Source organism: Diospyros lotus, chromosome 11 (assembly GCF_014633365.1).
Source record: "Diospyros lotus cultivar Yz01 chromosome 11, ASM1463336v1, whole genome shotgun sequence".
Classification (NCBI taxonomy): Eukaryota; Viridiplantae; Streptophyta; class Magnoliopsida; order Ericales; family Ebenaceae; genus Diospyros; species Diospyros lotus.
The window spans coordinates 18,825,855-18,850,377 of NC_068348.1; the positions used below are offsets into that span (position 1 = coordinate 18,825,855).

A 24,523-nucleotide genomic window follows, 5' to 3' on the forward strand; every position below is an offset into this window, starting at 1 on the left:
GAGAGGGCCTCTCAACCTCCACTTGTCCTCCAATTTTTTGTTTTCTTCATTTTACCTTTTTGAATTATTTTTTTTGAATATATTCGATCCATATTCATAGATCCAACAGTCTCTTTATTAATATTTGTGAGCATCACTTTCAAATTAAATTCCCATCATGGATGGATGGTACGTTCCCGGATATGATTAATTGGTGATGCAAGAAATAAAGCAAATTCGGGTCATCAGCCCATCCCATGAATCATGGTCATGGATCATGATTCTAATGAAATTGGTTCTTTTTGAGATCAGATTTGCCTCAACACTATCATATCTGTGTCCAGATTTTCAACTCATCAACCAAGCGCAAGTAAAAGGGGAATGAAGTGTGATGTTATAGAAAACAGCTGGAGCCTGGAGCTGATGGCCCAATTAATTATTTTAAACCTGCCTTCCTCATCTCCATTACCATTAGTCATTACAACCAACCAGCTCCTCCATTCATTCAGCTTTCAGACCCAGCTAATATAATTGTAATAATAATTCCCCCAAACCTACAAGACAATCAAGAGTTTCTTCGTCTTCTAGCTAATATGGTGCTGCGTCTCACTCCCCTTGTATAAGAAGATGGTCCGGCGACTCTTTGAGGACTCTGCAGTTCATCATCTTCGCTGGTGTCGTCAGACCTCCATCTCGCTCCGACGTTTACATTTCCGTCGTTGGCAGCATATTCCTTCTCTCCACGGCTAAAAACAGAAGAACAAGTTCAAAATCAAACAGCTAATATTGCCAGTAGCATATAGAATCATAGAACCATGGGGGATAGCAACAAGAGCAAGGAAGAAGAAAGGGGTTTTATATTTTACCTCCAGGAGATATCCATTGCATCATCCGAAGGGACCTTCCATCCATCAGGTCCACCTGATGGCAGCCGTCTGCCTGATGCAAATAGGTAAGGATCTCTAGCAGTATGTTTTAGTACAGCACTATTGTCACTAGGTGAGACTACTGCATTGGCTCCAACCCTGGCAGTGTACGGACTGGCATTTCGAAGTCTCTGGATGAACCTATTTTCTTCCTTCCCTGGTGCAAGTTCGTCTAATTCACGATCCTGGAAGCTCTTATTCTGAGGCACCCTTGATGGACTTCTATTGAATTCTTTTAGTGGGGTTTTCATCATTGGGCTAACACTATGAATGCCAGAAGTCCTGATTCCCTCAAATTTGACGTTCTTGCCAACGCCACTTTGAGGCTTCAGGTATCTTTGTTCATTTCTGAAGGAGCTACCTTGCTGAGCGGAGGGAGAGCCTTTCTTCCCAAATCCAAAAAGGGAATGGTTAGAAAATCCACCAGGTCTTGAGGAACTCTTGAAGAATGAAGTTTCAGATGAAGCCATTGCTTTGTCCATCAAAAGCATAGGTGAAGAATCCATAGGGGCAGTAAACAATAATCTTGTTGGGTTTGGCTCATCTACCTTCAGAAGATTAGAGGTTGCAGGAATTTCAGCCGCATTAACAGAAGAAACAACTATTTCAGGCAATTTTCCAGCCTTTACTTCTTGCTGTTGGACTTCTGGCAGCAACTCTATGCCCTTTTCCTGTTAAGAGTGCACAATCACATAAACATCTCAATTTGTGCTTCTTTTTCCCAAGAAATGCATACTTCACAATCATTAGTAATTGTCAATGTCTGTGCTTACATCTCGTTCCATCAGAAAGTAATGATTTTGTTAACATATATACAACAATCAGACCGCAACAAGCAAATAGCACAGAACTGCAAAATGATAAGCACCCGGAAAAATCTCTCAGCCAGTTCTCTTCCAGCCACCCCAATACTTTTTTGAGTACAAGAGAAGTTGGAAAACGTTGCATTTAGTATGATAAGCAGGGATAACAAGCTGAGTACTAGCATACGAGGACTACAGACTTCATTTTCACATTTTGGTAGAGATGATCTTAATCACAGACAAAGAATAAGGCAGATAAAGTACCAGTTCATCAGACATATGTTGATTCACTAATAAACACCTCACTGAGCCTAATTACAAACCTTCTTAGGTTCACAGGCATAATAAAAGCAGCAACTGATTCTTACTCCACCAGATATGAAGGGTGACAACTACGCTGCTTTTTGTGACCATTTGACCATACCAAAATATCATTTTCAAAAATAAATTGTAAAAAGAAAAACATGATTTTTTTAAAATACTTACAACCAATCCGGCTCTCCACTGACTTGACGCTTCAATTCTTAATGAGACTTCTTCACTGACAGAAATTTTTGATATGAAGTCCTGCTCCACACTCTGAAGTTTACGATCAACTTGGTATGCCTCAGCATATTGGTAGCGCTAAAATCGTAATAAAATACCAGTCAGTTGTAGTAGTAGGCGTGTCTATGCAAACATTTGAACCAATTGACAATTTAGAAAAATAATAATAATAATAATAATAAAATGAGAACATTTTATAGAGACAAAAAAAGTGTAGAATCTCTTCACAACAATCCACCACAAAGACACAAAACCATCTGCCTGCATAACATTAAACAAGGATGGTACACCTTTAATTCTTCTCCATTTCTTCATGAAGATTTTAGAATGCAATTGTTGGATTTAAGTGAAGCTTCAAACAATGCCGTTTTGCTTGAAGTAGGCAAGGGGGGTTGGATGGTCTTTTGGCAACCACCATTGGCTGCCCAAAACGCTGCCATTTTGGGCCCATGAGCTGGAAGGCCAAAACGGCAACCCCCCTTGCTGTTTCATCAAGCTCGCACGATCTCCTTGTCCCTTAGCCTGCTGCTATCCTATTCGTCGATGCTACCTTTTCACGATCAAATCATCACCGCTGCTTTCCCTTATTTATTTTCTCCAGCGCCTCAAGATCGGTGAAGCACAGCCTCCGATTTGAGTATACCTTTTAGGGTTTTGTTTCATTCTCTGCTACAACTTGCTCTCTGTATAGTTTCTTCTCTATGTTTTCTCTCTAGGGTTATCGCCTCTAATCTATGTTCATGTGGTTATGAGGCATTTTTTATTAGAGAGTCGTTTGTTTGTACAGTGAGTGAATGAGAATGAGATTTGTACATTGAGGCTGTATCCACATTTCTTCCGATAATGCAGTGAGCTCTCCTTGCCGGAGCTCAACATGGACGTAACCCTCATCAACAGGTGAACCACGGTAAAATCACTTTGTGTTTATTCTTGCATTACTTTTACTTCTGTTTCATGCAAGTTTTAGTCTATTGATTGTTCTGTATTTGTGAGGCTCTGTTTTTCTGGGTTCTGTTTTGAGTATTGGCCGAGTCTTGTCTTGACCCAACAGCAATTTTATGTCATGCTTTACAATTCAGCAATATGACAATACAAATCATTCATCTTATATTGACTTCCCAAATGTCATTATAAGTGCAGTAGTTAGTTTCCACAATTTTTTATTGTTGTTCGGTCTGTCTTTAAAGATCTCAATAACCTAACTTAGTTCTATCGCCAAATTGGGTTCTGCTATCTATACAATGAAATCTTATACAAGTTTGATAGTACATACAATGAAGTAATATGGTCCTATCCTAGCAAATGTTTCCTGCTTTCCCATTCTCCTCCTTTCCCAGCAGAAAGACAAGACTGGGTCAACTTTGTGGCAACAATCTAAACAACATTTTACTAACCTCTTAAACTTTGCTCTCATTAGTTAACAAATTGGATTACCACAGTGGTATATGACATCCATCAACTAAACCTGCAAAAGCTATTTAATAAAAACCATAAATATGTCACTCACCCAAGTGGTTAAGCTAGTTGCATCTTTTTTCTGATTTGATCTAGTTTCAGGATCAATTATCTAGATTCTGCATGCAATGGTAAGGGAAAATATATCTGATAGACTGATTCTATTGACCTGGTAGTGGTGGGATCCTTCTGCATTGTTTTTTTTTTTAATTTTTTTTATTCAGGTTGAGAATACTAGTTTATATAGATTGACGGGTCTCCATTTAATGGATGGTGGTCTTTATTAAATGCTTCTTCCCCAGACCCACCCCACCTCTACAGGCAAGTCCATAAAGGCCACTGTTTTTCACTTCAGGCCTAGTGAACATTTGCAGAGACTAACAAAACTCTCAGTGAAATCTCCAATTAAGGAAGAGATGCAACAAACTCACTATCAACTACAACTCAGGCAGTATAAGAGTTCAACTATGAATGGCCAGAACCACATTAGGATAACAAAGTGAACACCCCACCCCACCCCACCCCACCCCACCCCACCCCAAAATAAATAAATAAATAAATAAATAAAATAACACATCTAAATGTTCTGAGTCACATCACTACTGTTTCAAATAATCACTGTGCAATTACATTGAGTATGCCTAAAAATCAGCATGCCTAGCCACGGTTTCCATGATAATAGTATCATTTGGTGATGAATGTTGGTAACAGAGTCAAAATCACAAGATTCAGAAGGGAAGAACATCTCCTCCAACTTGGAGCAGATATAGAAGTTACCTGCAGGTAGAAAACCACAAGAAGACTACCAATTGCTGTTGAGGGGTCATCAACAGCAAAATCCAAGAGGCTTTTGTGGACATATTTCTCTTCAACTGAATTCCATGGCAATTCTATCATTCGATCTACCAAGTTTCTCCGGATACAGAGACAACAAATTTCAGTCACCAGTGCCTCCACCCAGTCCACCCAAGTCCTGCACTCATCTTTTAGATTTCCCACAGAATGCTCAGATGATCCGTGCTTCAACTTCTTTTCCTTAACTTTCATACAGAGCCTTCTCTGGAACATAAATGCTTCAGTCAGAAGTCCACACTCCACTCTCACGCGAACTGCAGTGACAGCCTCACCAAGTGATACTAAATGTGCTCCACCATCATGCCCGCACCACCTTAGAACCATAAGAGCAGCATCAGGATTTTGCCGTTCTAAGAGAACTTGTGCCACTTTAGGGTGAGTTGTAGGGCATGAGATTTCAGGAAGAAGGCGACAAGTTTCCTATGACAAAACAAAATGAACTATTAGCACAACAGCAAACATTATGCAGATGATTCTGCCAAAAAATCACAAAGAGATCTATATTTTATCATTAGCATACTATCATGGATTGAATCAGGCTATCTGGGCCCACTATATACCATCCAAATACAAAAATAACACCTAAAGTCAGTCTATATGGCTCCACTATATACGGTCCACAAAAGTTTAAATAAGGAAAATCACAGTTCTAATAGCAACTGATAATGAGAAATATCACAATTCTAATAACCATCCAACTGAAAAGGTCACATAATGAGCAAATTCTCCAACAGAGAAAAAGAAAAGACTACCCGACAGAGGAGGTTTTGTAATTACAGAGTGATTCATAATTTAGGAAAGAAAGAAAAAAAAGCATTCTGGCAAGAACTACAGATTCAAATGGAATTCTCAAATACATGAAAAAACCCCATCAACTTACTAAGTGTATATGCACATGTCAAAGACAGGATTCAAACCCAAAGTACCCAAAGCCAGAAAAGGATATAGATAAAATGTATCTGCAAATAATGTCCTTGCCATCCATCAAGTATGCTTCCCATCTTCTCACCAATAAAGATGATAGCAAACAACATATTTAGTATCCACTACAGTAAACTAGAATAGTTGGCAGGAATTTGGAAGATGCAGTGAAAACATTGAAAAAGAGATCATCTCATGCAAAATTTTGAGTAAAAATAAAGCCCTACAACAGAAATATTTTATTTGTAAGAGGAGCCTTAGATCTGAACAGACAGATAACAAATGTTCTCTCTAGATGGAGTAAACAGAATATGCCCAGGAGCAGTTAGGCCAAGTTCTGCAGGTGACCATTGACTTTAAGTTTAGCCAGATGCAACTCAACTATCACTGATTCAAGAAGTTTTTTTTAAGTACTAGTTTCATGCTATTTCTTATAATTTTTTCGTGACATTATTAAATAAGAATTAAATAATTTTGAGACTTGAAGGAACAAATAGATTACTTAGATGATTTATTGGCCACATGCTAGTCTTCAGTGACTTTATAAACTATAAATAAAAGGGGAAAAAAAAAGGATTGAATGCTATATCTTTTTTACAGACTAGATCTACATTCCAACTGATAAAGAGTGTACTAGAGCACCGTGAAGGAATAGAACCAGTTATTTAGTAATGAATGGCAGGGAATAGACGTTATACCTAGGGCCTCAACCATAACACCACCATGTATTCATATTTAACAAACATCTAAAGCATTCATATCTAAAAAATACCAGAACAAAACATGAGAGTACCTGGAGAGCCTCTTCGCTGTGGTCATCCAAAAGATAAAAGGTAAAAGATTCCAGTAAGGAATGCCTAGTTATGTTAAATGTAGCAGCAAAGTTATCTATAATGCCTCTCCATTCTTCTTCAGGTCTTGTCCAGTGTCGATCAAACAAGTAATAAAGAAACTGAAAAATTATTAAGGAAACAGAAGTTGGACTGCTTTCTCTTTTCTCTAGTGGTTAGTTGCCCAAGCTACAAATGGGATGTCACAAAACAATTAAAGGGAAAAACCTTCAAATAATAGTAAATAATAAAGGCAATATATAACATGAAATATTCAAATATAATATTATATCCATGAAGCAAGACAAATACCAAAATTTGGAGATATATTCACTCCATTTTTGTATTCATTAATTTTCAATGAAATGAATGAAAAGAGTTAGCAGCTATACATAAAAGCATCAGTCACGAAATGACTAAGTGCAAAGGGAGCATGATAAATAAACATTCATACAGAGTGATGTGGGATTGGCATTTATGTAATTACAAACCACTTTGATGTGGGGGTTTTCATTTTCAATTTATTGATACTAATAACCCATATTATATAATTTCTGTATAGTAATTCTGTTTGTCCAGCATTACAGGAACAAGACATAAGTTGAAATCCACCAAAATAGAACAATGAGAAAGGATACTATTGCTTGCTTTGCAACCACCAAATCAGAGCTTCCACGCAAAAATAGTACATCAGCAGCAGCTCGCAGATTTTCAAATGGGTAGCATCCTGCCATTCCCTCTATCTTAGACCTGAAAAATGATGAGCTTCCATCCTTCTGCAATGATGTAATTTCTAGTTCTCCCCTTTCATGTGCATAGTCCTGTTCTATCTCAATATTTGACAGTGCATCCTCAATAAACAGAGTGCAACTATTGGTTCCAGAGGACTCCGCAGGGTGATTTACCGAGTTGGGCCATGAACGACTAATTGCTGCTGATTTCCTTTCACGGACAGAAGCACGCCAAGATGTGAGATTACTGTAGCGAGATCTGACATTCTCAAGAAAATGATGCCTTATGCACCATAGCATAATCTCCATATGCTGAAAACCCAAAACAAGACTGAGAACACATTTAAATAAGACATCTAGTTAAATCAATAGTTTCAAAGAACATTAGACCAGAAAACTTATCAACCTACCTCAGGACAAAAACAAAACATAAAAAGTGAAGTAGAACCTAAAAATAAGACCATGCCAGGCAAGACATGCAAATAAACTAAAGCAGAGAGACAAGCATGTGGCACAATATGTTCACATAAATCAATAAACAAAGACAGCAGCCTCTCATTGAACATCCTTGAAAACCCAACAAACAAAGAATGATACAACTAATGATATAAAAAATTGTCAGTAACTGGTTATCTTCATTCATGCATGACTACTATAATCTTCAGCTTCGGTTGTGGTTGTGGGGTTCATATTCTGGTCTTGTTTTGAAAACTTTTGGTAATGTTCTGTGGTTTTGTTGTCTGGGTAGTCTATAGCTTATAACATTCCTAATATTACTTTCATTAATAAAATTCTACCTTTGTTCAAAAAAAAAAAAAAAATGACTACCATAACCAAAGAAGAATTCACCTTACATGGTAACAGAGACATTTAAGGATGAAAAGGAATTAGTACTTATGTGGTCATACCTGCTTTGTCTTTAATATGCTTTCTTGAAGATGATGCAGATCATGAAGCTGAGCTGAGAGTGCATCCTTAAATGATGACTCCAGCACTTCCACAACATTGGATATGCCAGACAGCTTCACTGAAAATTTAAGAAGAGAACTTGACCTTGTTTTTATCTCATTTACTGTTAGATTATCTGTTGGAACTGCTAAGGACCACAAATCTAATAAAGGGAAGAACAAAAGGGCAACAAGAAAAATATATAAAGATATAACAAGCAATAAGTTTTAGATTAACGTGTCCAAGGATACAGATTTCTTGAAGATCTGACAATATAATTTTAAACGTGCGTTTACACCAATCCTTGACAACCACTTCATCCAACAAGAAGGCAATGACAGGATCACTTGACACTGCACTCTCATCCATACAAACATCTGTAACATCTGTTAACCTTTCTGTTAAAGAAACCCAAAATGCCAATGTAGAGATGCAATATTAAATACGGAAGACATTTTCAAAGAACTACAATCGTTAAGACATGCATAAGAACAAAAATTCTCCAACCAGTCATGTTTCAATTCATCATATTATTTTTCCATGTTGGCAAAAATAATTTCCCCTTTTCTTTTCCTTTACATGTAATAGTTTTCCTATCTGGAAAATCCACAGGGATTTGTGTTTGGATGATTATTCTTCCTAAAAAAGAAGTGAAGAGACCACATAAGGATACAGTGGCATATTAGAGAAACCAAGTTATTATCCATTGCAACATCAAACAAAGAATAAAGCCTTTCGATATCAGCAGTTTCCTGCCTCTCGCCATCTTCTTTTTCTCGAAATCTGTCATCACATTTTTTGGAGATAAGACCAGCCTCTATGCACTCATAGTAAAGGCGAAGGCGAAGTCTTTTGCCACTTTTGGGTATAGGAGTTCTACAAATTGGGCAACTATCATATCGCTGAGAGCACTCTGTACATAAAGAGGCATGACCACAAGAGTTCAACACACTCTCCACATAGCGTCCACAGCTTCTCAAGTCTCTGGATGCACGACAACGCTCAACTTTGGCTTCATGGCATAACTCAATCAAATCAATTGATGCCAAGTGTTCCAATGCTTCCTGAAATTAAAAGAAAGAGAAACATAATTTCAAGGATAATAGGCAAGAGGTTAACAATTTGAAGTATATATTTGTTCATTAATTCTAACAAGAACATGAAACATAATGATAACAGATTGCATTATGCTTGTTTTCCTACTAAGCTTGCACCTAAATAGAGGTGCAACATACTATACTTGAGGATATGAGTGAAGAGTAAGGTTGGGAAGGGGTGACAACTGGCCTAAAGTCAACTTTGGCATCAGTTGTATGTATATGTGTGTGAGAGCCAACCATCAATCAACTGTAGCAATCACCTGTTAGACGGAATTGAAGACTGATGCCAAAAATTTATGTGACAATCAACTGTTAGATCATACAACAAATATCAAGCCTTAAGGTGCCAACAAATATACAACAATGCTCAACTTTTTAAAAAGTTCATAAAATTACAACATATACCCCATTTTCTTTTCTTGGCCTTGAATATTTTATAATATTATATACTAATCAATATTTTATTGTTTATTACTTAATACTTTTCTCTTTTTTCTCAAAGTGGCCAATATTTTATATATTTAAGCCATTTAAGACGAGCAATCTCGAAAAAGAATTAAATTACATACCCAACATGTAATTTTTTATATACTTAGGGGGCGGGGGCCAATTTCTGAAAAAAAAAAAAAAAGAAGCAAACTACATACTCAATATGTAATCTTGTATAGTTGAGGGGGGCAATTGCCCCCTGTCCCCAGCTATATGTGGCTGGACCCCTGGTTGTGGTTCTTACATGTAGGCATTATACACAAAATGTTTCTATGGAAGCTTGTTATGCTTTGTAACATAGATTCATTTGCATCGTGTTTTAACGTGAGCATATGCTGCATGATGTGTTGAGTCATGCATACTTTGGTGTGTGGATTTAATGCCATGTATGTGGAACTACCCTTGTGTGGTGTGGAACAATGGTTGCCAAAGGTGAGCCTAAAGCCCCTTGTGCTGGTGTGCAAGGGTGAGTGTGAGAAGATGGGGATATTCAAAATATTACAAACTACAAGAGTGTCTCACACTATGAAACAATAGAAGAGAGTGATAGAACATCGGCTAGGACACGAAAGCACAATACTGCCCAGTGACTTTGGATTTATGCCCAGTAAGTCAATAAGGAAAGCAGTCTTCCTACTGAGGATATTAATGGAGAGATCTGGAGAAAAGCATATGCTCAGTCTTCCTACTGAGCATATGCTGCATGATGTGTTGAGTCATGCATACTTTGGTGTGTGGGTTCAATACCATGTATGTGGAACTACCCTTGTGTGGTGTGGAACAATGGTTGCCAAAGGTGAGCCTAAAGCCCCTTGTGCTGGTGTGCAAGGGTGAGTGTGAGAAGATGGGGATATTCAAAATATTACAAACTGCAAGAGTGTCTCACACTACGAAACAATAGAAGAGAGTGATAGAACATCGGCTAGGACACGAAAGCACAATACTGCCCAGTGACTTTGGATTTATGCCCAGTAAGTCAATAAGGAAAGCAGTCTTCCTACTGAGGATATTAATGGAGAGATCTGGAGAAAAGAAGAAACACACTCAATTATATGTATTACAACTTCAATAAAGTGGACGACAGAGAACCTACAGAATTGATATGAAGAGGAGGAAAATGTAGATATGTCAAACGAGCCAGGCCGGGACAGCTCGCATTGGGCCTGTTACTGTGCAGGCTTAAGTGAGCCAGGCCCCAGCTTATTTGCCTTTTTTTTTTTTTTTTTTTTGGGTGGGGGGCACTGCTCAGCCCATAAGCCAACCTATGTCAGGCCGAGCAGGTGGGCTTACAGGTTGGCCGAGCCTGCAGCCCATGAGCTTTAATGAGGAGAGCCCAATGTGCAGGCCCATTTTTTAATAGTTTAATAAATATATTTTTTAAAATACTTTCAAATTGCACTTTTAAACATTATTTTTATATTTTGAACTTCAAAATTTCATATGCAATGTATGTATAACAATGAAATTGAAATGTGAAATAATTTGAATTGTGAGACTAAGAGACTTATTAAATAGAAAAGGATGCGTATATAAGACAAAGAGGTATGCTCCTTGCTCATTTGAAACTTATATTTAGAAATTTTTGTGGTGATTATGACAATTTTTTTTGTGAAAAAGTGTGAAATTGTGAATTTTGAGATGCTTGCTCATTTGATATTTATATAATTTTTTGTTACATCTTTTAACTTTTTAACTTATTAGTTATTAATATCATATTCTTATAGTTTTTCATTATATAATTTTTGTAACTTATTCTTATAATAATCATTTTTGGTGATTGTTTGATTGGTCATATTAAATACTCTATATAATTTTTAGAGTCCTAGACATATTAAATATTATAACATTGCAATATTTATAAATTTTTTAAAAAATATTTGCTAAATAATTTTTATAAAGATCAAAATTTGTTCATGCCCAACAAGCTGGGCCCTTAGATGGGCTAGGAGACGGGCCTAGAATGGCTAGTTTGGGCTCGGCTTGTCTTTTATAGTAACAGGGGGGAAGGCAAGACAGCCCGTTGGACATCCCTAGGAAAAAGCTTTAAGGTAAAGACAATGATGCAACGCAAACATACATTAATTCCTAGGGAAGTTTGCAGACGCAACAGTTGTGATAATTTCTTTACAATAATAAAAACTGAGCAGGAAACCGAGTATATAAAAAAAAGGGTTTATATTTTCAGCCGCTTGCAACCATAATTTTATGCAAAATGTATAGTTAATGAGCAACTAATTTAGGAAAGCAATTTTATATATTTATCCTTCTACTTGATATAAAAAAGTGTGTCCATAATGCAGAAGGCTCCCCACTTTGTGAGGGTGAGGGGAAGGTCATATTTGTATGTAGCCAACTTGCATTTTTGCAAAAAGGCAGTTTCCACACTTTCACTAAATACAAAAGAGAATAAATTTTAATTATTAACATTAACAGGGGGAAGAATGATAGAAAATAAAAGTCCAAGGATTAGATGACGAGATTTAAGAGGTGAAAACCAAACTATTTTTAAGAAAAAAAATGTGATAAAAGAAATTAGATTGTAAGGCAATACTGATCAAATGTGGATTAAGATAGGTTACTAGTTACTACTGCTCAAAATATAACAAAAAGATTCTAAGATAGTCAAAGGGGGAAAAGCTTCAAACTAAGAAACATCTTAGTGGTGGAATGAAGAGGAACAAAAATAAAAACCAAGAAAGCTTGCTAAAAGACTCTACATACATGCCATTATGAAGAAAACCTGAATAGGTATATTTCGATAAAGAAAGGGAATTAAAGAAAATATTGATACAAAGCCAAAAGTATATGAAACTTTATACTGACTACTTCACACAAAAGATGGGGATATATATATAAACTAGCTAAATACCTAGCAAACAAAAAAAAAATAAAAAATCAAGCGAAATGAAGAGAACAAGAAAACAATGGAGTTGAGCCAAGTGATATGCATAAAAGATGGAAATCAGAAAGTACTAGTAAATGAAGGAGCAACTAAGAGATGGAAAGAGCATTTCTTGAAGTTATTGAACAAATAGTTGTTCAAAAAAATATGAATTACATGTTCTATAGATGCAGTTCTCCAAACGAAATAAAGCAAGCATCGAAAAGGATGAACAATAGTAAAGTAATTGGACCAAATAATATCCTCATAGAACCATGGAAATACATGGGAGAAAAGGACATGTTTTGGTTGAGCAAATTATTTAATTTGATCCTTAAGTCAAAAAGGATGGTGGACGATGGAGAAAGAGCACTTTAGTGCTTTTGTATAAAAATAAAACAAAAGTTTAAAGTTGTGAAAATTATACAGAGATCGAGCTAACCAGCCACACTATGATCATTGGGGGAGAGTAATTGAGCAACAGTTAAGGAAAGAAACTAACATCTTTGAAAACCAATTTGGTTATATGTCTGGTAGGTCAACAAGGAAGCTATCTACTCACTAAGGGGAAAGGTCCAGATATAAACAAAAATAATTGAGTATTGTACTTGTAGATTTGGAAAAAACTTAAGACAGTCTAGAGAAGTCTTGTGGATGGTGTTGGAGAAAAAGGCTTCAGATGGCTTGTACACAGGTCATAAAGGACATTTATCATGAAGCAGAAATGTGTATTAAGATTTACGGAGGAGATACTGACACTTCCATGATTACAATTGGATCACATCAAGAATTTGCATTGACCCCTTACCTTTTTTCCCTTGTGATGGTAACTCAGAGCTATCCAAAAAGAACTGCATTGGTGTATGTTAGTGGAACGGTATGTCTTGTTCGAAGAGATAAAAGAAGGCATGAATAATAACCTTGAAGCATGAAGAAAAAACCTTAGATTTCAAAGGTTTCAAATTAAGGAGGTCAAGAACTGAATGTGGAATATAAGTTCAATAAAAATAGAAGAGTGGATGATGATATTTGAGACTTGGTGATAAAGTTATCCCAAAAAAATAAAAATAAAAATAGATGTCTTGGATCATTTATTTAAAAAGAAAGGGTGATCATGGAAAATGTTACCCATAGAATTAAGGCAACTGAAGTGGAGAACTGTATTTAGCATTTTAGTGATCATAAATCCTTTAAAGCCAAAAGGAAGTTTTATTGGGTGGCTATGATGCATCTTTGTTGTATGGATCATAATGTTGGGCATTTGCCCAATGTGTAAAATATGAATATAATTGAGATGAAAATATCACCACATACAAGAGACAAATTAGAAATGAAATAATGTGTAATAAGGTTAAAGTAAAGCTTATTGAAGATAAGACAATTTGGACATGGGAGAAAAATGCCAATAAAAGCACCTTTGAGGCTAGTGGATGTCAGCTCGAGGGTATCATTGTAATTGAGCATATACGATTGGAAGGGTGGGGGGGGAGGTAATTAAAGGCTGAGATGTAGGGGATTAGAGCCAACTGCACATGGCCACTTGAGATGAGTTGTTACATGAATTCTCTAGAAGCTGTAACTAACTCTCTCTCCTATAAATAAGAGATGCACATGAGGATGGGGATAATGTGAGGATAATTCCACAAATCGTTTCCCTCCAATTCTCTCTCTCTCTCTCTCTCGTGTTCTTCCTTCCCCGCCTATTCTCTATTCTTCTTCAATTATAGAAGAACCTTCTCGTCAGACTTTCAATTTGACATTTGGTATCAGAGCCAACAACCCGGCCAGCTAATGGTTATGGTTGAAGGCAAACGGGTGAAACAAATGGAATCCAGATTCGATGCCATTGAATTTGGGATGTGATAGAATCAAGAACATGTTGAAGATCGCCTGGACACATTGGAATTGGGAATTAGGAATACACAAGAGGAGATCAATCGAAGCCGATATGAGAATACAGCTAATTTGGAGCAAGTTGTCATTGGGCTCAGGGAGGAATTTGTTGGATTAAGCCAACAAATTAACCAACAGGTGAGCGCCGCCTTGAGCATGTTCGCTCAACAACCTAATGCTAGCCACCAAACGAATTTCCCCCTCGGGCTTCCTCAAGGCCAATTCTGAGGACGCCAAGGAGTAGACTGAGATCCCATGATCCAGCGAAGGCAGGGGACAAAGTGGAGGCAAAGGAGGAGAACTTCCACCGAGGAGTGGGAGGAACTCACCCCACACCTACGGGGCCTAGAATGGAGATTCCCGCATTTGAGAGGGATAGGCCTAGATGGTGGGTGAGACGGTGTGAACGGGTGTTTTATCAGTATAGAATGGCCGAAAGGGAGAAGGTGAACATGGCGACGACGTACCATGATGATGTGGCCGATGCTTGGTTCCAAAATTGGTGTAGAGGTAGGGTAGAATGGAATTGGCCGGAGTTTGTGAATGGCATTTGCAACAGGTTCGGGGAGGAGAATAGAATTGATGTTATTGAGGAATTCAACAAGTTGGGGCAAAAGGAGACAGTGAAGACTAGGTGAGATTTGAGGAACTCCGATCCTTGCTATCATTGTCTCACCCCTCCTTAGATGAAGCTTACTTCGTGTCTAGCTTCATCAACGGGTTGGATGATCAAATTTGGCCCACTGTGAAAATGCTTTACCCGACATCTGTGGGACAGGCGACATAGTAGGCTCATCTCCATGAAATGGCTTTGGAGGCTTCCGCAAGGAGGCATAAATTGTCCCCTAGGGGAAGCTAGGAAGAGAAGGAATGAGTAAAGGGAGTAATCAGCCTTGGCTGAAGAGTGGACCAATGGGGAGAAGCCAATCAATTCCACCCCCGGCCAAGGCCTTGACATTGGATCAGAAGAGACAATTGGGCCTTTGTTTTCGTTGTGGGGAGAAATATGGGCTAGGACATCAATGTAAAGGATGTTCCTGACAATGGAAGGCCAAGGAGAAGAGGAAGAAGTAGGAATAGAAGAAGAGGAAGAGTAGGAAAGTTAGATTAAAGGGGAAGGAGGGGAGATATCTATGCATGCCCTACAGGGTTGTGGCTCGAGCAAGGTACTAAAGGTAAAAGGAATCGTGGGAAAGAGAAGGCTAGTGGTACTCATTGACAATGAAAGTACCCATAGTTTCTTGGATGAAGAAACTGCCACTACCCTGCAATGTGAGTTGCAAGAGACTCCCCCACATTATGTTTTGATTGCTAATGGGAGTCGTATGGTGAGCCAACTTAAATGCAAGGAGTTCAAATGGGTAATGAATGGACATAAATTCTTAGACGATTTGAGAATTCTCAAGTTGGGAGGCTGCCACATCATGCTAGTGTGGACTAGATGAGGATGGTTAGTCCCCTGGTGTTTGACTTTAACACTCTAGAAGTGACATTTGAAATTGGGGAGGGGGGGTCAAAAAGTCACACTTAAAGGTTGTCAAAAGAAGGGAGAGTGCAGGGCCATATCGAGAAAGAAGTCACGAAAACTCCTGGATCAAGGAGGAACCCCTATTGGGCAGCTATGTTCCCTCTATGCCATAGAGACAGAAGTGGATCAGGGGGAGGACCTTCCCAAGGAGAGACAAGAGGATGGCACCCTATACCTCAAGCCAGAGTACCAACCATCACTCAGGTACAATCACACGAACCAATTCAACTATTGTTGATGGAATTTGAGGAAATCTTTGCTAATCCTTCATCCCTGCCCCCACCTTGATTCCTTGATCATGCAATTCACCTCAAACCAAATAGTGAACCGATCAACCTAAGAGCCTATCGATACTCCCCTGTTCAAAAAGAGGAGATTGAAAAACTAGCAAGGGAAATGTTGGGAAAATCCCTTATCCAACCGAGCCAAAGCCCATTTGCTTCCCCGGTTCTCTTAGTGAAAAAGAAGAATGGTTCAAGGAGGTTTTGCGTGGACTACAGGCAACTAAACTCCATAACCATCAAAAACAAATTCCCAATATCTATTATTGAGGACCTCCTAGATGAACTAACCAATGCCTCCATTTTTTCCAAACTAGACCTCATTTCAAGGTATCACCAAATTCAAATGAACCCTAATGATTACCCTAATAATGGCCTTCCGCACCCACCAAGGACATTATGAGTTCTTGGTCATGCCCTTTGGCCTCACAAACGTCCCAACCGAGACCACAACAGATTAGTATTTGCAGGTAAGACATGAGACCTTGCAAGTGATTAAGAGGGAACTTACTATGGCACAACAAAGGATAAAGCAGACGGTGGATAGACATCGCATAAAAAGGACCTTTGAGATTGGAGAGGAGTTCTATTTGAAGGTAAAAAGGTTCCAACAACACCTTTTTACTAAGGGTCCTACATCCAAAATCAGCCCTAAGTACTACGGGCCCTTCAGAACCATTGCTAAGATAGGACCCGTCATTGCTAAGATAGGACCCGTGGCCTATTGGTTACAACTTCCTAATGGAGTGGGGTTGCATCCAGTGTTCCATGTATCTCTCTTAAAGAAGACAATGGGAACAACATAAGGAGTAAGCAAGAAGGTACCTAAGCTGATTGAAGATAGGATTGTGGAAGTGGAGCCTAGAGTTGTGCTAGATAAGAGGGGTGATCTACCAAGATTCCCTTCCCCTCACACAAGTCTTAGTGCAGTGGACCCATTTGCACCCTGATAACACCACCTAGGAGTTCCACCCAGATCTTCTCCAACAATATCCAAGGGTGGACAGACTTCTCTGATTTCTTGGGGTCAAGAAATCCTTCAAGGGGAGGGGGGTTGTAATAGCCCGAGGGTATCACTGTAATTGAGCGTACATGATTGGAAAGGGGGAGGGGGGGTACATGATTGTAATTAGATGCTGAGATGCAGGGGATTAGAGCCAAGTGCACATGGCCACTTGAGATGAGTTGTTACATGAATTCTCTAGAAGCTATAACTAACTAACTCTTATATAAATAAGAGATACACACGAGGATGGGGATGATGTGAGGATAATTCCACATATCTTTTCCCTCCAATTCTCTCTCTCTCTCTCTCTCTCTCTCTCTCTCTTGTTCTTCTTTTCCTGCCTATTCTCTGTTCTTCCTCAATTACGGAAGAACCTTATTGTTAGACTTTCGATCTGACAGTGGATGAAATAAAAATAAAAAATAAAAAAAAAAACAAAGCAAAACAAAATTAAAAATATTAGTATACTGGTGGTGGTTGGCATCATCGACAACAAAAGGAGGAAGGAGGAAGAACCCATCGCTACTAGGTTCTTCCAAAGAGGAAGAACCAATGGCCGAGAGAGATAAATGACATAAAGCAAAGAGGTAGGGATGGAAAGATAAGGAAAGTTGGTCAATGATGGGGTTTCTTTTCCATCGGCGACAACGATGGCCTAAAGAGAATTATAAAAATATAGATATAAAGGACATATAGAAAGAAATGACTGGCAATGGGGTTCATTCCCATCACCAATGATACATATATTTTTTAAGAGAAAGAGACGGCTAGCAATCTAGAGCAACCCAAAAATCTGGTTTCTTTTTCTCGATCAAAATTCAATTTTTCTAGGTTCTTTTTTGAGACAGAGAGAGGAAGAACCCAAATTTTTTGTTCCAAAACTCTCGATCAAAACACAAATTTTCTAGGTTCTTTTTTTTTTTGAGAGAGAGGGGGGGAAGGACCTAAAACACTCTCGATAAAACCCAAATTTTCTGGGTTCTTTTTTGAGACCGAGAGAGAGAGTGATGTAGTGTGGCATGAAGGATCAGTAAAAACAAGTGCAAAAGCTGGGTAACAACAGTGTAAGGTCACTTCTGAAATGGAGATATTAAAATTAGGGTTTAATAAATCCTCAAAATTGAAATAGAATAAAACAACCTACAAAAACTCTTTAAAAGACTATTCTACACTAGGTTACAACTATAATAGATCCTAATCCTTGATCACAATGGAATCCATCTAATCTCAAGAATCTATCTATTTTAAAAGTCACATGACATGACCACTTGTTAAAGCTAAAAAATTAAAAGTATTTAAAGCCTAATAACTTAAAAACAAAGAAAAATTAAACAAATAATAATAAAATAAAAATATTGATGACAAAAAAACTGCTCCTACATTAATCTCCTTGGGTTGAAAAGAAACTCAGTTTGATGAGAAAACTTTGATGTATTGATCATAAATGCTAGGATCAATTTTTTGTAATTCTTCTTCAGATTACAAAAATAGGACTAATTTGAAGGGCAGCTTTGTCATTCTCTCCATCAAATCCATAGAAATCATATACGTCAACAACATTAAAAATAGGATGTTAGATCCTAAGATCTGACAGTGGCTATTTAGGGTAGAACTTGAGAATTAGAGAGAAAATGGAGGGAGAGTTACGACTGAAAGAGAGAGAACAGCAAGGATTGGGGAAGAACAGAGGGTTCGAGAGAGAGGGAGAGAACAAAAAAGTGGAGGGAAATCCCCATCCTCTTACAAGTGGCCTTTTATAGGCATAGGCTGGCTGCTCTTCAGTTATTGTAACTGAAGGTACAAACTAAAATAGCAGCAACCATGTGCACCTAACAGAATAACAATATGTAGCTCAATTACAATATTACTCCTCTATTGCCCCTAGAGTCGTGACAATTACTCCTAGGGTCATGACAATTCCCCCCTCTTGAAAGATTTCTTGTCCCCAAGAAATCACAACAGTTGAGCTACCCTAGAATGGTTTAAGTTGATCAGGAAGATGCTCTCAAATGGTGTGGTTGGGATGCAAGAGAGACCACTGCACAAGAACAGAAGAACTTGTGTTAGGGGCACTAATCCTTGGTAGCTAACTCTCTTTTCCAGCACAGCCAATGGTTCAACATCTTCCACCAAGTCCTCAGCTGGAGGGGGTAAATGAGGACTGGTGATATCCGTAGGGCCAACAGATTTCTTTAGCAAAGAAACATGAAAAACCTGGTGAATCTGCACATCAGCGGGTAGCTTCAGATGGTAGGCCACCTTTCCCACTTTAGCCTCGACTGGAAAAGGCCCATAGTACTTGGGGCCAGGGGAAGGTGAGAATGCATGCTGCTGAAATCACTTCACCCTTAAATACACCATATCTCCTACCACAAGCACCCTCTCACTTCTTCTGTCAGCAATTTGTTTTGTTGGGTTTTTGCATGGAGATTTCTGTCTAGAAGATGAAGAGTAGAACCTATTAGAAGAATGAGTGCGACTGGATTTTTTCTAAGTTAGAGAGAGAGAACTTAGGTGTTATATTATAAGGGATATTTTAGTCTTTGTTAGGCTAAATGATAGGCTTTGTAATTAACGCCCCTATGGTTTATAAATAGGAGGTGAGGGCTAGGCAGTCGGACATAACAAATCTGTCATTCATTGTGTCTGAGATTGTCGAGAGGGAGAAAAGGCTTAGAGAGAAAGTTTGTCTTTGTAATCTCTTGTGTGAGGGCAGTGAACTTGTGTGATAGAGAGTTGAGGGTTTCTTGTAATTTGTTTCTCTGGTTTCTAGTGGAATTTGCTCTCAGATTGGAGGCTAGATGTAGGACTCATCATTGATCAGTTTGAACCAAAATAAATCTGCGCCTACTGCCTGGTTTGGTTGTCTCTTACTTTGATTTCTTTTCTGTTCTTTTCATTTCCAGTTTATATTCTCTGTTGTGGATGTTTTCTCGGGTGAGGAGTGTTGAGAGATTGACAAACTAAGAGTATTGAATTGAGTTTCTAAGCGCTCCAAATCCTAACATGTTTCATCCGATTTTGTGCCACTGCCAACATTTTTTTTATCACTTGCAACACCTCTTGCTGTTGCTGCAAATAATAGTCTACCGCCTCTTCAGTATTAGGAGATCATAATACAGCAGGTAGCGGTGAGGGTTTGTACCCAGATAAGGCTTCAAAGGGAGCTCTCTTGAGTGAACTGTGGAAGCTCAAGTTATACCACCATTGAGCAAGGGACATCCACTTGTTCCAGCTCTTAGGCTTGGAAACACAAATGCACTGGAGGTAGTTTTCAAAGCACTGACCCTTTCCGTCTGCCCATCAGTTTCAAGGTGATAGGCCATTGACATGTGTAGCTTCACCCCTAAATTCCAGAACAACTCCTACCAGAAGGTGCTGGTAAAGATCTCATCCCTATCTGAAACTATGTATAGTGGCAGCCCATGGATTTTAACAACAGAATCCAGCAATAGACGTGCCACTTCTTGAGCTGTAAAAGAGTGGACACTCAAAAGTTTGCAAATTTAGTCAATCTATCTACCACCACCAAAATAATATCCCTCCCTTCGGACTTGGGCAATCCTTCCACAAAATCTATGGAGATTTGTTCCCAGGCTTGCCCTGAGACGGCTAATGGCTGCAGCAGACCAGGATAGGCAGCCTGGTCATGCTTCCAGCATTGGCATACCGCACAGGCCAAGACAAATGCAGTCATATCCCTCTTAAGTCCTTGCCAAAAAAAAATTGCTTCACCTTGTGATAGGTGACCCTTAACCCTGAATGTCCCCCGAAGGGAGAGCTGAGCAAGGACTGCAAAATCCGTTCCTTCAACTGGTCATCATCCCCTACCACCAACCTCCCTTTAAATCTCAGTAATCCTGCAGAAAGAGAGTACCCCGGTTTACTTGCAGGCTGAATGGCTAGCTGTGACACAAGGATCTTTGCCCATTCTGTTTTTTCATAGCTAGCTGAAATCTCCTTCACCCAATCAGGGACTATGGCTGAAATGGCTTGACAGCTGCCTGTTTCTTCCCTTCTTGATGAAGCGTCTGCCACTACATTCTCCTTACCTTTCCTATATTGAATCACATAATCCAACCCCATCAATTTGGTGACTCTCTTTTTCCGCAGCTATGTATATAATCGTTGCTGTAACAAAAATTTAAGGCCCTCGTGATCTGTCCTTATCACAAACTGATTCCCTTCCAAGTAATGCCTCCACTTCTCCATTACAAACAGCACTACAATCAGCTCCTTATCATATATGCTTAGTCCCAAATGCTTTGGGTTTAAGGCTAGGCTAATGTACGCCAAGGGCCTTACATCCTGCACCAACAAAGCTCCTATCCCCATGTCACATGAATCAGTTTCTAGGATAAATGGCCTTGAAAAATCAGGTAAGGCCAATATAGGTGCCCTAGTCATGGCTCCTTTTAATGCTTGGAAGGCATCCTCAGCACTCAGATTCCATTAGAAGTGGTCCTTCTTAAGCAACTCAGTTAGAGGCTTGCTTATTATTCTATAATTTTGGATGAACCTTCTACACTACCTGTAAGGCCTAAAAACCCCCCGCAGCTCCTTAACAGTCTTTGGCCTCAGCCAATCAACCAAGGCAGCAATCTTTTTAGGATCAGTTTGCACTCCTTCCCCTGATATAATGCGGCCCAAATATTCCACCTGTTTCTTAGCAAAAGTACACTTGGACAACTTTACATACTATTGATTGGATCTAAGGACTTTAAATGCTGTCATCAAATGGTCTAGGTGTTGTTCAAACGTAGGGCTGTAAATGAGGATATCATTGAAAAAGACAAGGATGAATTTGCTCAAGTCGGGGATGAATATATGGTTCATTAGGGATTGGAAAGTTGCAGAAGTGTTGATCAAACCAAAGGGCATGACAATGAATTCATAAAGCCCTTGGTGGGTTCTAAAAGCGGTTTTGGGAATATCAGCAGGGTTCATCCTAATTTGGTGATACCTTGCTCTTAGGTCTAGCTTTGAAAAGACAGTGGCTGAGGTCAATTCATTTAGTAGGTCCTCAATGGCAGGAATTAGAAATTTCTTCTTTATGGTTATGGCATTCAATAGGACGTAATCCACACAAAATTGCTAAGTCCCATCCTTTTTCTTAACAAGTAAGACAGGGGAAGCAAAGGGACTTTGACTAGGTTGGATAATTGTTTTGGCTAGCATTTCTTTGACCAGTTTTTCTATCTCAGATTTTTGAATAGGTGGGCACCTGTAAGACCTAATGTTTACAGGTTCGGCATTAGGCTTAAGGTTAATAAAATGATCAAAGAATCGGTTAGGGGGTAAGGTAGGGGGGGGGGGGGGGGGGGGGGTTCAACAAATATATCCTCAAATTCAATCAAAAGTAAATGTAAAGGGTCCTGAGAATGTACCTCTGAAAGAGAGAATAAGGCAGAATCAGCTGCAGGTATGAGTTTTCCACCCGCCTCTACTTCCTGCTTGCTGTCATCCTCCAACTCAACAGCATAGATAGAGTACATTTGAGCCTTTGAAATCCCCTATTCTTGGAGCATTTTCTGCATCTTCTTACCTATAATTAGTTTACATTCTCCAGCCTCTAAGCTCCCTGTCAAGGTCAATTTCTTCCCCTCCATTTCAAATGTTACCTCTAGTTTGTTGAAATCAAACACTAGAGAGCTGACCGTTTTCATCCAATCCACCCGAGGATTATATCACACCCTCCCAATTTCAGAATTCTGAGGTCTGCTGTGAACTCCTGCCCTTGTATCTTCCATTGAAAGTTTTGACAATTAAATCTACTAATCATCTTGCTGCCATTGGCCACTATAACTGATAAGGGGAATGTGGCCAATGTGGGGCATTGCAGTTCCATGGCAGTGGCTTCATCCAAGAAGCTGTGGGTGCTGCCACTGTCTATCAAAATCATCAATCTCCTCTTCACATAATTCCCCTTTACCATAATTATCTTCCCCGATGGACAGCCTTGCAAGGCATGTAGGGAGATTTCTCCATCTTCCTCCCCTGCTGTCCCTTTACATTTTCCATTTCACCAGCAACAACTTCTTCGCCTTCCACTCCTTCTTCTAACCACTCCATTTGCAACAGCTACCTCTTACATTGATGACCAGGGCTGTATTTTCCCCCACACCTAAAGCATAGCCTACGCTGCCTTTTCTGCTCCATTGATAGGGTTTTAACTGGGGCTGGGCTTGGTAAGGCCTTAGGAATTAAGGCCCCTCTCTGAACTACAGGGCTGGCTGCTCACAGGATATGCTTTTGGCTGCAGCTTGTGCTTCCTAAATATAACCTCCAGTGCCAGCTCTTGCAGCCTGGCCTTCTCTGCAGCCTGTTTTACAGTGACAGGTGCATCATCTTCACCGTAGGCCGTAATTCTTCATTCAACCCACTAATGAAACTCAATACAAAATAAGCCTCAGTCAGGGTTGGATGGGAATTTAGCATGAGTGACTTCAACTCCTCAAACCGAACTTGGTACTCCATAACGGAACCTTCTTGTTTCAGCTTGTTAAATTCTTCAATAACATCTGCCATAGATCTTTCTCCAAATCGCTCATAAAATCCTCTGCAAACTCCTGCCACTTGCATACATTCCTCATCCGACTCCAACCTTAGAACTAGGCCACAGCTATATCATTGACATATGCTGCCTCCAAGTTCACCATCTGATTCTCGACCACCTGATAGTGGTGGAAGAATCTCTCACACCATCAAATCCACCATCTAGGCTAGTCCCCTTCAAAGATTGGGATCTCTAACCTAGGCATAGGGGTATGATGACGAGTAACATAATTGCCCTTTACCTGGACCTCCAGTTCAAATTCAGCCAGATCATCCATTGCCAGTAAATCAGGAGCATGCGACAAAATCCTAGCTCTTGCAGTGGATCTAGGGGGATTTTACACTGGCAAACTGGCCTGCGGCCTCCTAGAGATCATCTCTAGAACACTGTTGATCCATTGATTGACATTAGCAATCTCCATGTCAAGTCTGGAGAGCTCTTCTTTCATACCTTGATCCAATGCATGCACTGCCTCCCTAGCAGGGGTGCTTTCAGCCCTGCCAACATAAAATGATAGATTATGGAACTTAGTTGTGCACTACATTGTCATCCCCTTTTACTTCAAGGAATGTAATCTCTTATATACTCCATTGCATAATCAGCTGGCAATGTTGCATCTTAGCCTTCATATGCTCCGAAGTTTGAATTTTTGGCTTCCCTTGGTCAGCAAGCTACTCTAAAATCTAAAACTCTCTTCCACCATTGAAGGACAGTACTTTCCAATTTCAACTTAACAAAAAGAACTTTCCTGTCTTCAGCCATAAGCTTCCACTCAAAGTAAATCTCTAAACTTGC

At 39.2% G+C, this 24,523-nt stretch overlaps 1 protein-coding gene across 2 annotated transcripts in view; it reads right to left on the reverse strand.

The window, feature by feature from the left end:
• Positions 1–259: 259 nt before the first annotated feature.
• LOC127813001 (E3 ubiquitin-protein ligase HOS1) overlaps positions 260–24,523 on the reverse strand; it is a 36,567-nt gene continuing 12,303 nt past the window's right edge. For both annotated transcript variants that reach the window (XM_052353649.1, XM_052353648.1), the window contains exons 4-12: positions 8,668–9,058; positions 8,246–8,380; positions 7,955–8,130; positions 6,954–7,358; positions 6,279–6,437; positions 4,487–4,984; positions 2,195–2,332; positions 846–1,576; positions 260–725 (exon numbers count right to left, since the gene is read on the reverse strand). In XM_052353649.1, coding sequence (XP_052209609.1) covers positions 545–725; positions 846–1,576; positions 2,195–2,332; positions 4,487–4,984; positions 6,279–6,437; positions 6,954–7,358; positions 7,955–8,130; positions 8,246–8,380; positions 8,668–9,058 — 2,814 coding nt within the window. In that variant the 3' untranslated portion in view covers positions 260–544. The remainder of the gene's footprint in view (positions 726–845; positions 1,577–2,194; positions 2,333–4,486; positions 4,985–6,278; positions 6,438–6,953; positions 7,359–7,954; positions 8,131–8,245; positions 8,381–8,667; positions 9,059–24,523) is intronic.